This window comes from Elephantulus edwardii, unplaced genomic scaffold, assembly GCF_000299155.1.
Source record: "Elephantulus edwardii isolate Elephantulus edwardi_28Jun2011 unplaced genomic scaffold, EleEdw1.0 scaffold00214, whole genome shotgun sequence".
In the NCBI taxonomy this organism is placed as follows: Eukaryota; Metazoa; Chordata; class Mammalia; order Macroscelidea; family Macroscelididae; genus Elephantulus; species Elephantulus edwardii.
This window is the reverse complement of record NW_006399964.1, coordinates 2,493,901-2,506,196: the sequence shown is the minus strand read 5'-3', so window position 1 is coordinate 2,506,196 and position 12,296 is coordinate 2,493,901. Positions and strand designations below refer to the sequence as shown.

Sequence of the window (12,296 nt, the reverse complement as noted above, 5' to 3'; positions counted from 1 at the left end):
GTCAAGGATTCTGAAGCTTCATCTGACATATTTTGGGCATGTTGCAAGGAGGGACTGGTCCTTGGAGAGGGACATCATGTTTGGCAGAGTGGAGGGGTGGCGAAGGAGAGGAAGGCCTTTGATGAGATGGATCAATTCTGTGACTGAAGAGGTGGGAAAAAGTGCGTTTGAGATGGCTAGGTTGGCACAGGATAGAAGAGCATATAGAGCTCTTGTACATAGGGTCGCTAGGAGTTGGCACATAACAACAACAACAACAACATAGAAAAGACATAGTCTTCAAATGCGAAAAAAAACCCCAAAAGTAGTACTCACCTATTTAACATAGAAAAATATAAAAACAAAAATATTGCTCCAAATTACATTACTGAGATGATATGATTACAGATGAATATCTATGCACATCTAGACAGGACAACAGGATGGTAGTGGAAGCAAAAGAGCTAGGCTCTCCTCTATGAAGCCATAGGAGCTCTACAAAATTCTGTCCTCTACTACTGAGCTGAAAGAAATCTTTTTATCTTCTGGATTGTTATTAAGTTCTGATATCACTTTCATGGAAGTCTGTAAAATGATGTAGCAGGCTTTTCACAGTTGTCTATGTTTTGTGGTATTCTAACTAATACAGAAATTGTTATTTTATTCAAGTTTCCTATATCATAAACACATTTTGATCATTTACATTGTCCTACTCTTTTCCAGAATATATTCTATAATGGTAAACTTAAAGTATGTATTATGTTGGCACAATGATACTAATCAGCTTTAGGGATACGATATTACAGCTTGAAGAGGCAGTGTGGTTTAGTACTTATCAGAACACTACTTGCTGTAGTCAGGCAAATTGCAAGTTTTTCCATGCACTAGCTGCATTAACTTTGAGTAAGCTCCTTTTTGCAAGCAGGAGTGATACCCACTTCCTAAACAACATGCATCTACACTCTATGAACTTTGATAAATGTTGATAGTTGTAGAAGGGCTTCAGGCCTTTTGTTCATAGGGTCACTATGAGTTGTGCTCAACTTGAAGGCAATCAACAACAATAATAACATCAACAAGCTACTTTACAAACCATCAGTTCTCTCATCTATGACAGAGATGAAGATGAAACAGATGAAGTTACTCAAAGACATCTGCACACTGAAGCATGGGGTAAGCATTCGATAAACATAGTCAACATTTTTAGGCTGAGTGGATTTCCCATTTCTCGATAAGGTGGTAAAGAAGGAGCCCTTATGGGACAGGGTGTTGCATATCGTGTTGCTAACCAAAGGACTGGCAATCAGAACCCACCATCTGCTCCCCAGCACAAAGGTTGCTAGTATTCTCCCACAGAGATGCACAGTCTCAGAAACACAATGGAGCCCTGTTGTATGTCAGAATCAACTTGCAAGCAGTGGGTTTGGTTCTGGTTTAATGTTACAAAGAAGTTTAATTTCAGAAGGGAGCTTCTAATAAAAAATAAAGTGTGATACTGAGAATTATACATAGCATATTTTAATTAATTTAATTTACAGCATGCAGCAGCTATAAAAAGCAATGCATAATATATACAAAGGATGTTACATCTGTGTGCTCTTTCAAGGTACGAAAGTTTACCTCCACAGGGACACTACATTTCAACACCAGCAAGAAATCACCAACTTCTAAATTACATCTCCAAAACTGCACTAAATAGTATCCTAGTCATTAAATGGAAAATTACGTGGTTTTAATTCTACGTATCTTAATTTCCTATGTTCCATACCTGAGGTTCTCCACAGATGTCAATATAGCTAGCTCCATTTTCAATGCATGCCTTTACCACAGGTTCTCCATAAAATCGGTACTAGGTGATAAGATGACAAACAGTTTACTCTTAGCAGGTCTGAACAAATGAAAAAGCATTTATCTTTTGAAGTAATTCTAATTATTAAGAAACCAAATGTTCAAAACGTAGCCTAAGGATAAATTGCAGAAATAGCACAACTGCATTCTATTACTGTGCAGTGTAAATTAAGTGTAAATAAGCCGTGATGGAATTACAGGTGAATATGTGCTCCCTGTTCATGATTTTAAACCACACAGCAGTCTCCTGTCCTGTTCTATTCCAATGACTGGCTTCTTGGTTTATAGACATGTTGTTCTACAGAAGCACAATTACTTCTTGAATTTCTATTATTTATGATGTTGTTGTTGTTATGTGCCATTGAGTCACTTGCGACTCATAGCGACCCTATGTACAACAGCCCTAAACTCTGCTCTGTCCTATGCCAATCGCACTGTCTCTGACACTCCCATCCCGATTATCCCAGTCACTGAATCAATCCACCTCATAGAGGGCCTTCCCCTCCTGCGCCGTCCCTCCACCCTCCCAAGCATGATGTCCTTCTCCAAGGACCGGTCTCTTCTCACAACATGTCTAAAGTATGTTAGACGGAGCCTCAGAATCCTTTCCTCCAAGGAGCCACCCGGTTTAACCCTTTCCAGGATGAATCTGTTTGTTTTCCTAGCAGTCCATGGTATTCTCAATACTCTTCTCCAGCACCACAGCTCAAAGGCATCAATTCTCCTTCTATCCTCTTTGGTCATTGTCCAACTCTCTGATGCATAACAAGTGACTGCGAAGACCATGGCCTGTATCAAACGCACTTTAGTCTCCAGAGAGACACCATAAAATTTTTTATTATTATATTATAATCAAATAACTTTTTAAGATCAACAAAATACAAGTAGGCACCTTTCTGATATTTTTCTGATATCTTCAGCCAAGATCCACCTGAGGCCAAAAATTATGTCCTTCCATTGTACAGCCTTTTCAGTATCCAGTTTCAGGTAGTTCCCTGTCATTTTAAAATAATCTCCTAAATCTAAAGTAAGATATTACTTGAGTAAGGTATTAATGATATTATTCATTAAGTGCTACAATGTACTGCATCACTTTTTTGGGGAATCTCTTCCATATTCCAACTATTGCATACTTTTACATAAACAGCATGCAAGTTATAAAGTTTTCTACAAATCATATATTCAGTTCCATATGCCTGCTGTGCATGTTAAGTGCATTGTGTATTATTTAGCCAGTGCATTACAAACAAAAATCTGTGTATGTATGTAAGAGCATGATTACAGTAATGGACAATGAAATCTAAGCTGGTTAAGAATGAGATACATCTAAATAACATTTATAGTTTTACCTAACAACAGTCCAAAAATTTGCTTTCAATTAAAAAAATTAATTACCAAAATTCTTCTAGATATATAGCTTTCAAATATTTTGCCAACTGTGAAGGTTTCCCTGGTCTGTAAATCATCACCATTCACCCTGATGAACAGGCCAAAAGTCTCAAGAGTCATCCTTGACTCTCCTCTCTCACATCTTGTACAGTAACAAAAACTCCTGGTTCTTTCAAAGCATACTCTGAACTCAACTGCTTCCCACTACATTTACATCTCCGGCACTTGTCTGTACTAGTCCACTGAGGGCCTCCCACTACCTCTTTTTCCTCTCACGGCCCTGCTCTCAGCCATTCAATGTTTCATTCAGAAGAAAATAAAAAAACAACCCTGACCTTGCTTCTAAAGTCCAATCTAACTACCCATCTCTTTGGCCTGTTCACACCACTCCGGCCAAACAATTCTCAGTCTCATTAAGCCATTCTCATCTTAGACCTGTGACTATTCTTTTTAAATATTCACATCACTTCCTCCTTCACTTGTCAACTCTTCATAGGGTCTTCCAGACTGACCACCTAATATGGTATGACATGTCAAACATTTTTACTTACCTTACTGTTGTTGTCAGGCACCATCCAGTAAACTACAACTCAAAGCAACCCTATCAATAACAGATCTGAATCCTGTCCTATCTCATGCCATCCTCATCTCTGACACACTTGAATTCATTGCCACAGTCATCATGTCAATATTTCCTTCTTTTCAAACCACATATCACTATCTAAGAGATTTAATAGTTTTATTTCATCTCCTCCAGTACAATGCAGAGGCTCTATGAAGGTTTTTATCTTTGTCTTCCACAAGGGCCCAAAATGGAGCCTTTCACACATAGCATGCATTCAGTAAGGATCAATTTAACAATTAGTGCTTCTTCAGTCTATTTTTCACTTATTTTGAAATTGGTATCTTTATACTAATAAAAAAAATCACTCACAAATTAAAAAATATATTGGGGGAACATGTTCAAACTTTTTAACAAAAGAGGTATAATAAAGGTGTTTTGTTTTGGGGTGTTTTTTCTTTTCTTAAAATAGCCTGACAACCCTGTCTTTAACCAGTCAATAATCCAGCACATATTCCTTAACCGCAATTATCACAGAGAGCTTGGCACTCCCTCTTCCAGAGGTTCTCTAATATACATTTGTTCTTCCTGAAAAGTCACTATTTCCCATATGGGGTTAAGGCTATCAAACCAACTCTTATGTTCTGCCAGTAGGTTCCTCTGAAATTTTTCAAGTATCACATTTTGCTAGCAATGAATGCACAGTTTGTTCTTATACAAAGAAGGAGTGATTACTCACTGGTCCCACACAATTGAGGACAACAGTTGCCTGTTTAGCCATTTCATCAAGTGAGGCTGGGTTAGTGGTATCGCAAATTATTATTCCAACTTCAGATGGTAGTGTTGGTCTTCCTAAAACAAGAAAGGAATAATTTTAAGCCAGTTCCAATACATTAGACTGCCATATCTTTTGAAAGTAATCAGTGACAAATTTACTAAATATACTGGAAACTACCGCTCTACCTTAGAAGACAAAAGATTTTTAACCAGAAGGATAAAGTGTTTTTAAGCCTTAACAAATAAAGCTAATGGTAGCCATATTTTATATTAATTTCATTAACAAATAAAGTCAATACTAGATTTATTTAAAAAACACTAAATTTACTAAAAATATTAACTGTTGTTATGTGCTGTCAAGTCGCCTGCGACTCATAACAACCCTATGTACAACAGCCCTAAACCCTGCTCTATCCTGTGCCAATCTCACTAGCTCTGACACACCTATCCCCATTACTCCAGTCACTGAATAAATTCATCTCATAGAGGGCCTTCCTCTCCTGCACATCTCTTCCACCCTCCCAAGCATGACGTCCCTCTCCAAGGACTGGTCCCTCCTTGCAACATGTCCAAAGTATGTCAGATGAAGCTTCAGAATCCTTGCCTCCAAGGAGCAGCCTAGTTTAACCCTCTCCCGGATGAACCTGTTTGTTCTCTTAGTAGTATATGGTATATTCAATACTCTTCTCCAACACCATAGCTCAAAGGCATCAATTCTCCTTCTATCCTCCCTAGTCACTGTTCAGATCTCTGACAAGTCATAGCAAGTGATTGCAAAGACCATGGCCTATATAAGGTGCACCTTAGTCTTCAGACTAACACTGTTGCTCTTCAGTACTTTGGAGAGGTCTTTAACAGCCGACTTTCCTATTGCAATATGGCTTTTAATTTCCTGGCTGCTGGTGCCAAGAGTGTTGACTGTGGAGCCAAGCAAACTAAAGCTGTTAACAATCTCAATCTCTTCATCATCTATCATGATGCTGCCAATCAGCCCAATGATGATATTAAGCTTCAATCCATATTTGCAGTCCGTGATCTTCTGCAGCAAGCACTTCATGTCATCTGCTTAACGCAGATTGTTGATGACTCGTCCTCTAATCCTGTTGCCACATTTCTCCTCATAGAGCACAGCCTCCAGCATAATCTGTTTTGCATATAGGTTGAAAAGGTTATGGAGATAGGATACATCACTGGTGTATACCCTTCCCAATTTTGAACCATGCAGTGGCTCCTTGCTCTGTTCTGACGACTGCCTCCTGGTCCAAGTATAGGTTTCGCATTAACACGATCAAATGTTCTGGGATTCCCAGTCTTGAGTAAGCCACAGTTTGTTGTGATTCACAAATGTCTTTGCATAATTAATGAAACACAGATAAGACATTCTTCTGGTATTCTCTGCTTTCTGCCAAGATCCATCTAACATTATTTACAATATCCTAGTACCCCAACCCCTTCTAAATCCAGCCTGCACTTCTGGGAGTTTTTTGTTGATGTGCTGTTCCAGTCATTTTTGGACAATCTAACTTAAAAAATTATCTAACACAACCATTGTAGAAATGATAATTTTGTATAATGACAATTTAATAATCAAATTTGGTGCTGAAGTAGATAATTTTCCTGACTTCTGTACCAAGCAGTTTGTTATAAGAATAATCCTCATTAACTACTAAACAATTACACATGATCCAATTATGGGAGCTAGTGTTAATTAACATCAATATCATGGGAACAAAGAGCACAGATGAAAAGCGCAGTCTGTATCATCAAACACATAATAAGAAAATAATTGGAATTAACCAGGAGTTATGCAGGTTTTGATGGGTCACGGTGTGTTCGTTACACACACTCTGGTCTGGGTATTACAGAGGGTAGATAATGAGACTGTACAGGAATGGTTGGAGGAAACAGAAATGGACCAAGAATATTATTTTAGTAGTGATTCCCACCCCCCCATAAATGAACAAAGACTAAAAGCTCTTTAGCCAAGATGCTGTGTGCTGGTAGTACAACATTAACAGCTGTAGGAAAAGTCAAACCTGAATGGTATCTTCTACATAATCACTATCAACTTACATTTCTATCCAAAGCAGGATCCAAAAATGAAGTGAGATGAAACTTAAAAACAAAAGAATGCAGGATATCCACCTTCTGACTATTTGTATGAAGTGACTCTGAGGTGGGGGATTAAGAGTCAGTTTTAAAAGCTATAGAGTCCTAATTTAGATGTTTTCACCAACAGGGAGCCTGGGTGGCCTTGACCATAGGGACTTGCACTCCTAGCCCAAGGGAAGCGCCTCCACAAGAGGCAATCTCAAAAAAAAAAACAAAACAAGAGGCAATCTCCTCCCGAGTGATTTACAACCTCACAAAACCTACTGGAGGGTCAGCTAGGGGTCCAGTCAGAATTGGCTACAGTGACTTTGAGTTCCTCCAACAGAGTGTAAGCTGAATGAGGGTGTGTATTCCCAGATCTTAGAATAGAACCTGGCATAGAAAATACCACTCAAAAAAAACACTCATGGAGGAATGCTGAAGGAAGGGAATAGTCCAACTCATAAATACAATGGTATTAGGAAAGCTCTTAAGCAAGCTTTTACAATTCCTTTGGTACCAGCATGCAAGAAACAAAAATCTGCTGTCACTGCCTCTCCAAAGCAGAAAAGCACAACGATGTCAATTTAATGATTAAGGTATGCCTGATTCAATCCATGCTCTTTTCAATCATTTGCAATGTATCTGAAGGTTGGACAACAAATAAGGACAGTAGAAGAATCGATGCCTTTTAATTGTGGTGTTGAAATAATGTACTGAATATGCCGTGGACTTCCAAAAGAACCAACAAATATGTCTTGAATAGAGTGCAATCAGGGTGCTCCTTGGAAGAGAGGATGATGAAGTGTGTCTGACATACTTTGGGTATGCTGTTAGAGGAGGATAAAGACCTTGGAAAAGGATATGTTGGGAAAGATGGAGGGTGAGCAAATGGGAGGAAGACCCTCAACCAGATGGACACAGTGACTGTAATAATGGGCTCCAGTACATTCGAGATGGTGGGGACGGCACAGGATAGAGTGGGGTTCAGATCCGTTGGTCCTAGGGTCACTATGAGGAATAGTCAACTTGACAGCCATCTAACAATTACTCCCATCTCCAAAACTCAAAGCAAAGGAAGAGCCTGGATATAAGCTTCTAGAAACCGAAAGGCCGACTTTCCCGTCCCAGGAAACCCAAGAAACCTCCAGACCCCTAGGTGCCCCGTCTCTAAAGATGATGCAGCATAGAGTGGAAAGATCAACATTCTTGACCATCTCTCCAAAGAGACGTGGGAATGCACAGTGGGACCTCACAAACGATGGGAGTAATGAATAGGAAGAAGAGGAAAGAAACAAAACACTTTCGCAGTGGCACAAAGCCACGGCTTGTCTAAGAAGCTCGGCTGTCCTACTCCCGTCTCGACGGGGATGGGGGCTACCGACCGCGCGTCCGTGGAGGAAAATCCCTCACGTTGGGTGAAGGGACTTAATTCCGGTTAGGGGACTGCGGGGCGAGGGCGGAGCCGGGGGACCCCACCCTGCGCGCCCCTTTACCCAGCTTCAGGGCAGCCCTCTCCAGCACTCGCTGCAGCTTCTGCCGGCAACGGCCCGCCACGGCCCAGGGCAGCCGCGAGGTCCGCTCCGGGTCCACCTGCTCCCGGGCCACCTCCTCCGCCACGAACTGGCCGGTGAAGCCCGAGGCGCCGAACACCACCAGGTGGAAAGGCCTCCGCTCGGTCGCCATGACGAGGACACAGCGGGCCGAGGCCGAGGGCAGGCGGACCGCACGGCGCCTGCGCCTCAGACAGCGACCCCAGTACCGAGCGCAACAACCGCCGCCGTCGTCGCCGCCACCGCCGCAGGCGTCCCGCGATCCCGGCGGCCCGCGCGCGCCACGCAGAGGCCACGCCCACGGCCACGCCCACAGCCGCTCGTGGCCTGGCCGGCGATTGCGACGCCGCGGTCTCTCTTCACTGTCCGGCTGCACCGCGGTGGCTGGCAGCGGCTCTGGCGGGGCTTCTGCTTCTAGGGCTGGCAGAGGCCTGCGGCGGCCCATAGCTCCGTCCGCTCGCCCGTCCCACCACGCTCTGACCCCCCGGGCGCCGCTGCGCTGGCTCTTGGAGGCCGGAGGCGGCGGCCGGTCGTTCTTGTTCTACCAGAGGGTTGCGCAGCGCCAGCATGCGAGACCATACTGATGATCAGAGCCGCCTGCCCACTGCCGCGAGCATGTTGGCCGCGGGGGCGTTGGTTCTCTCCCCACCGGCCGCTTGCTCTGCGCCTCGCCCCAGCCCACCAGCTGCATGTCCAACAGTCCCAACACCTGTCTCCCCTTTGACACTTAAGCCCCTATGCCCGTTGGACGTGTGAAGCCAACGGCGATTCCTAGTGTTTTGAGGAGTTTTCATCGTGTTGTTATGTATCATTGAGTGAGAACCGACCCACAGATGACCCACCCCAACGGGATTTCAGAGACTAAATAATATGGGAGGAGACTGCCTATCTCAAACCCCTGCCTTTTTGTCAGTGGCATAACTCCTTGCCACTGGCAAGAAGCTGCGCTGCAATCCCCAAAGCAAGTGGTTCGAGGCCACCAGCTGCTTCACAGGAGAAGGCTGGGCAATTTCCTCCCATATGATTAACTGCCTCTGAAAACCTGCCGAAGATCAGCTACGGGTCAGTTCCGACTCCATGGTCCGCAACAACAAGAACAGAGGCACCAAAGCTCCCTGTTTTCTTCTTACGTTAAAACAAAAATAGGTGATTGGATAAATGAGGGGCAAATTTTTCCCAGAAAAATTCCAAGTAATTTACATGGTTTGAAGCTTAACCGAGGAGATCTGCTTAGATGTAAGAAGCTGTGCTGCAATCCTGAAGGCACACTGTTCAAATCCATGAGCCGCTCCACAGGAGAGAAATGGACAATCTCCTCCTCCTGTGTGATTGAAAACCCCCTGGAGGGTCAGCTGGGAGTCAATTTCCACTCTATAGTGTGGTACATAACAAGGAGAGTTAATGTTGGGTAGTACAAAGCCATTGGCCACTGTGGCAGGAGGAAGATGTGGCAGTGTGTGTCCCTAAGGACTTTTGAGCGTTGGGTGTCCCATGAGGCTATTCGACTTGGCCCCAGGCTCACTGTGAGTTGGAATCACCTTCATGATTGGCATACTTACTTCCCTGTCCTTTGGATGTAGGCTGCACTTTGTCACTTGCTGGCAAAAAATAGAATATAGTAACTTTATGGTGGAGAAGCCTGCCAAACATTCTCATGGCAAATTATCAGGTTAACATGAATCAAGTATGTCAAGTTGGTAGTTTGTGTGCTTTGCATGCATGTGTTGGGGACAAAGCACTTCACCTCTCCAAAATCCATGACACATTCTGCAAAATACCCAAGCAGCGTGCCTCCAAACTGTGAGCTATTGAAAGAAAACAAGACGAGTCTGGAAAACTGTCACAGACTAGGAGACACTGAGGGGGTGATGTGATATTCTGATTGAGACACTGGGCCAGAAAAAAGGTTATCAGAGAAAAGCTGGTGAGATCTTTGGCACTCAGGTGGCTTCTTAGTCCATAGTGGTTTGCACTGCATTAAAGTGCTGGTAGTCTTCTCTCCTTAAGATTTGTTGTTGTTGTTGTTGTGTACCATTGAGTTCTAACCCACTAATTGCATGAAGAGCGATTGTCCATCCTTCTGCAGAGCAGCTGGTGGATTCAAACCACATGTCTCTATGATTGCAACACAGCTTACTAAGTCACCAGAGCTCCTATTTATAGCCTTAGAAACCTGATAAGAAGGTCTCTATGAGTTAAAAATTACTTCATAGCATGAACTCAAGTTCTTGAATTTGAATGAAATCAAAAGAAAGCCTGACAGTTCATTTGATAGCAAAGTATCTGTTCTTGGATTCTTGATCATCACAGTACTATATGCTGTTAAGCAGAGAGACTTGGCTGAGGGGTCTAAATGAACACTTATTTCTTCGACTTCTCCGTAATTCTAAAACTAAGGAAGAGAGGAAGACCTTCAACAAGATGCAGTGTCTACAATGGTGGGCTGGAGTGTGTCAGAGATTGTGAGGATGGCACAAGATAAGGCAGTATCCAGGTGTGTTGTTCGTAGGATTTCTACGAGTCATGCTCAATAGCACCTAACAACAATAACACTAAAATAAAGTTCTTTTTTAAAAAATTAGTGCATCTTATTTTTTTCCACAAAAGAATGCATTTTTATCAGATGCATGCAGACATGTTTTAATTTTGCTCATGGAGCAAGCATTCCAAGAGGGACTGTATGTGTCAGGGCCTGGAATAGATCCTAGTAATTCAATGACTAATAAGACCAGGCCCTTGCCCTTCCTAATTGGGTGATAAATCATTTAATTGCAGAGTATGTGGTAAATGAGAGAAACTAACACAGGGCAGTAAGACAAGAAGACACTTGTCCAGAGTTGCACCCTGCTGGTTGTTGTTCATCAATATCATGTAAATGCTTGTTTAACAACTACCTCTCGTGTGAAGACTTAAAGTGCACCATTGGGTGTTCAAGGTTATGACTGCCAGGCTTGACTTTTAAGGAACCTTTGGCTGGGTTTGAGTCATCGATCTGTCCTTTAGTAATGGAATATATGATCATTTGCACCACCTGAAATTACTTAATAGATACCCAAAACGGAGTCAGTTTAAAGACTTGCATCTGATTCAAGCTATGTCTTTCCAATTACTTGCTATGCATCTGAAAGCTGGACAATAACTAAGGATGACAGACAAAGAACTGACGCCTTTGAGTTGTGGGGTTGGAGAAGAGTGCTGAATATCCCATGGACTGCTAAGAGAACAAACAAGTATGACTTGGAAAACATACAGCCAGGGTGCTCCTCAGAGGCAAAGATGGTTTCATCTCATGTACTTTGGGCATGTTGTTAAGAGGGGCTGGTCCTTGGAAAAAGATATTGGGAAAGTTGGAGTATCAGTGAAAGAAAGGAAGACCCTTGACAAAATGGATAGACGTAGTGAACTGTAACAATGGGCAGAAGTATATCAGAGGTAATGCTCAGTATAGGACAAGGTTTAGATCTTTTCTAGTGTCGCTGTGAGCCAGGTCACACTGGGCAGCATCTACAAACAACAAAGCCTTTAATAAAATTCGGCATCTATTGTTGTTGTTGTTAGGTGTCATTATTGAGTTGAATCTGAGTCAGCCTTACTGTCTCTGACACATTTGACCCCATTGTCACAGTCACTGTCAATCTATCTCATCTGAGATCTTTCTCTCCTGCACTGACACTCTACCATTTCAAACTGACACGTTTCTCTTCAGAATTTTGAAGATAGTCAACTCTCCCAACGCGATACGTCTTGATTTCCTAGCTGCTGATGCCAAGTATGTTGATTGTGAGTCCAAGAAAGACAAAATCATTCAATATTTCTATCTCTTCTCCATTTGTCATGATGTTGCCTATTGTCCTGCTGTTAAGAATTTTTGTTTTCTTAATGTTGAGAATTTTAGTTTTCTTAAATGTCAGGAAAGTCTGCTCTTAGGGACCTCTCCAAAGGACTGAAGAGCAATGGTGTCTCTCTGGAGACTAAGGTGTGTCTGATACAGGCCATGATCTTTGCTATCACTTGTTATGCATCAGAGAGTTGGACAATGACTAAGGAGGATATAAGGAGAATTGGTGCCTTTGAGCTGTGGTGTTGGAGAAGAGTAT

At 42.5% G+C, this 12,296-nt stretch overlaps 1 protein-coding gene across 1 annotated transcript in view; it reads right to left on the bottom strand.

Annotated features, from left to right (window-relative positions):
- SCCPDH (saccharopine dehydrogenase (putative)) overlaps positions 1 to 8,504 on the bottom strand; it is a 34,988-nt gene extending 26,484 nt beyond the window's left edge. The window contains exons 1-3 of the mRNA XM_006897741.1: positions 8,143 to 8,504; positions 4,518 to 4,630; positions 1,748 to 1,828 (exon numbers count right to left, since the gene is read on the bottom strand). Coding sequence (XP_006897803.1) covers positions 1,748 to 1,828; positions 4,518 to 4,630; positions 8,143 to 8,332 — 384 coding nt within the window. The 5' untranslated portion in view covers positions 8,333 to 8,504. The remainder of the gene's footprint in view (positions 1 to 1,747; positions 1,829 to 4,517; positions 4,631 to 8,142) is intronic.
- Between the last annotated feature and the right edge of the window lie 3,792 nt (positions 8,505 to 12,296).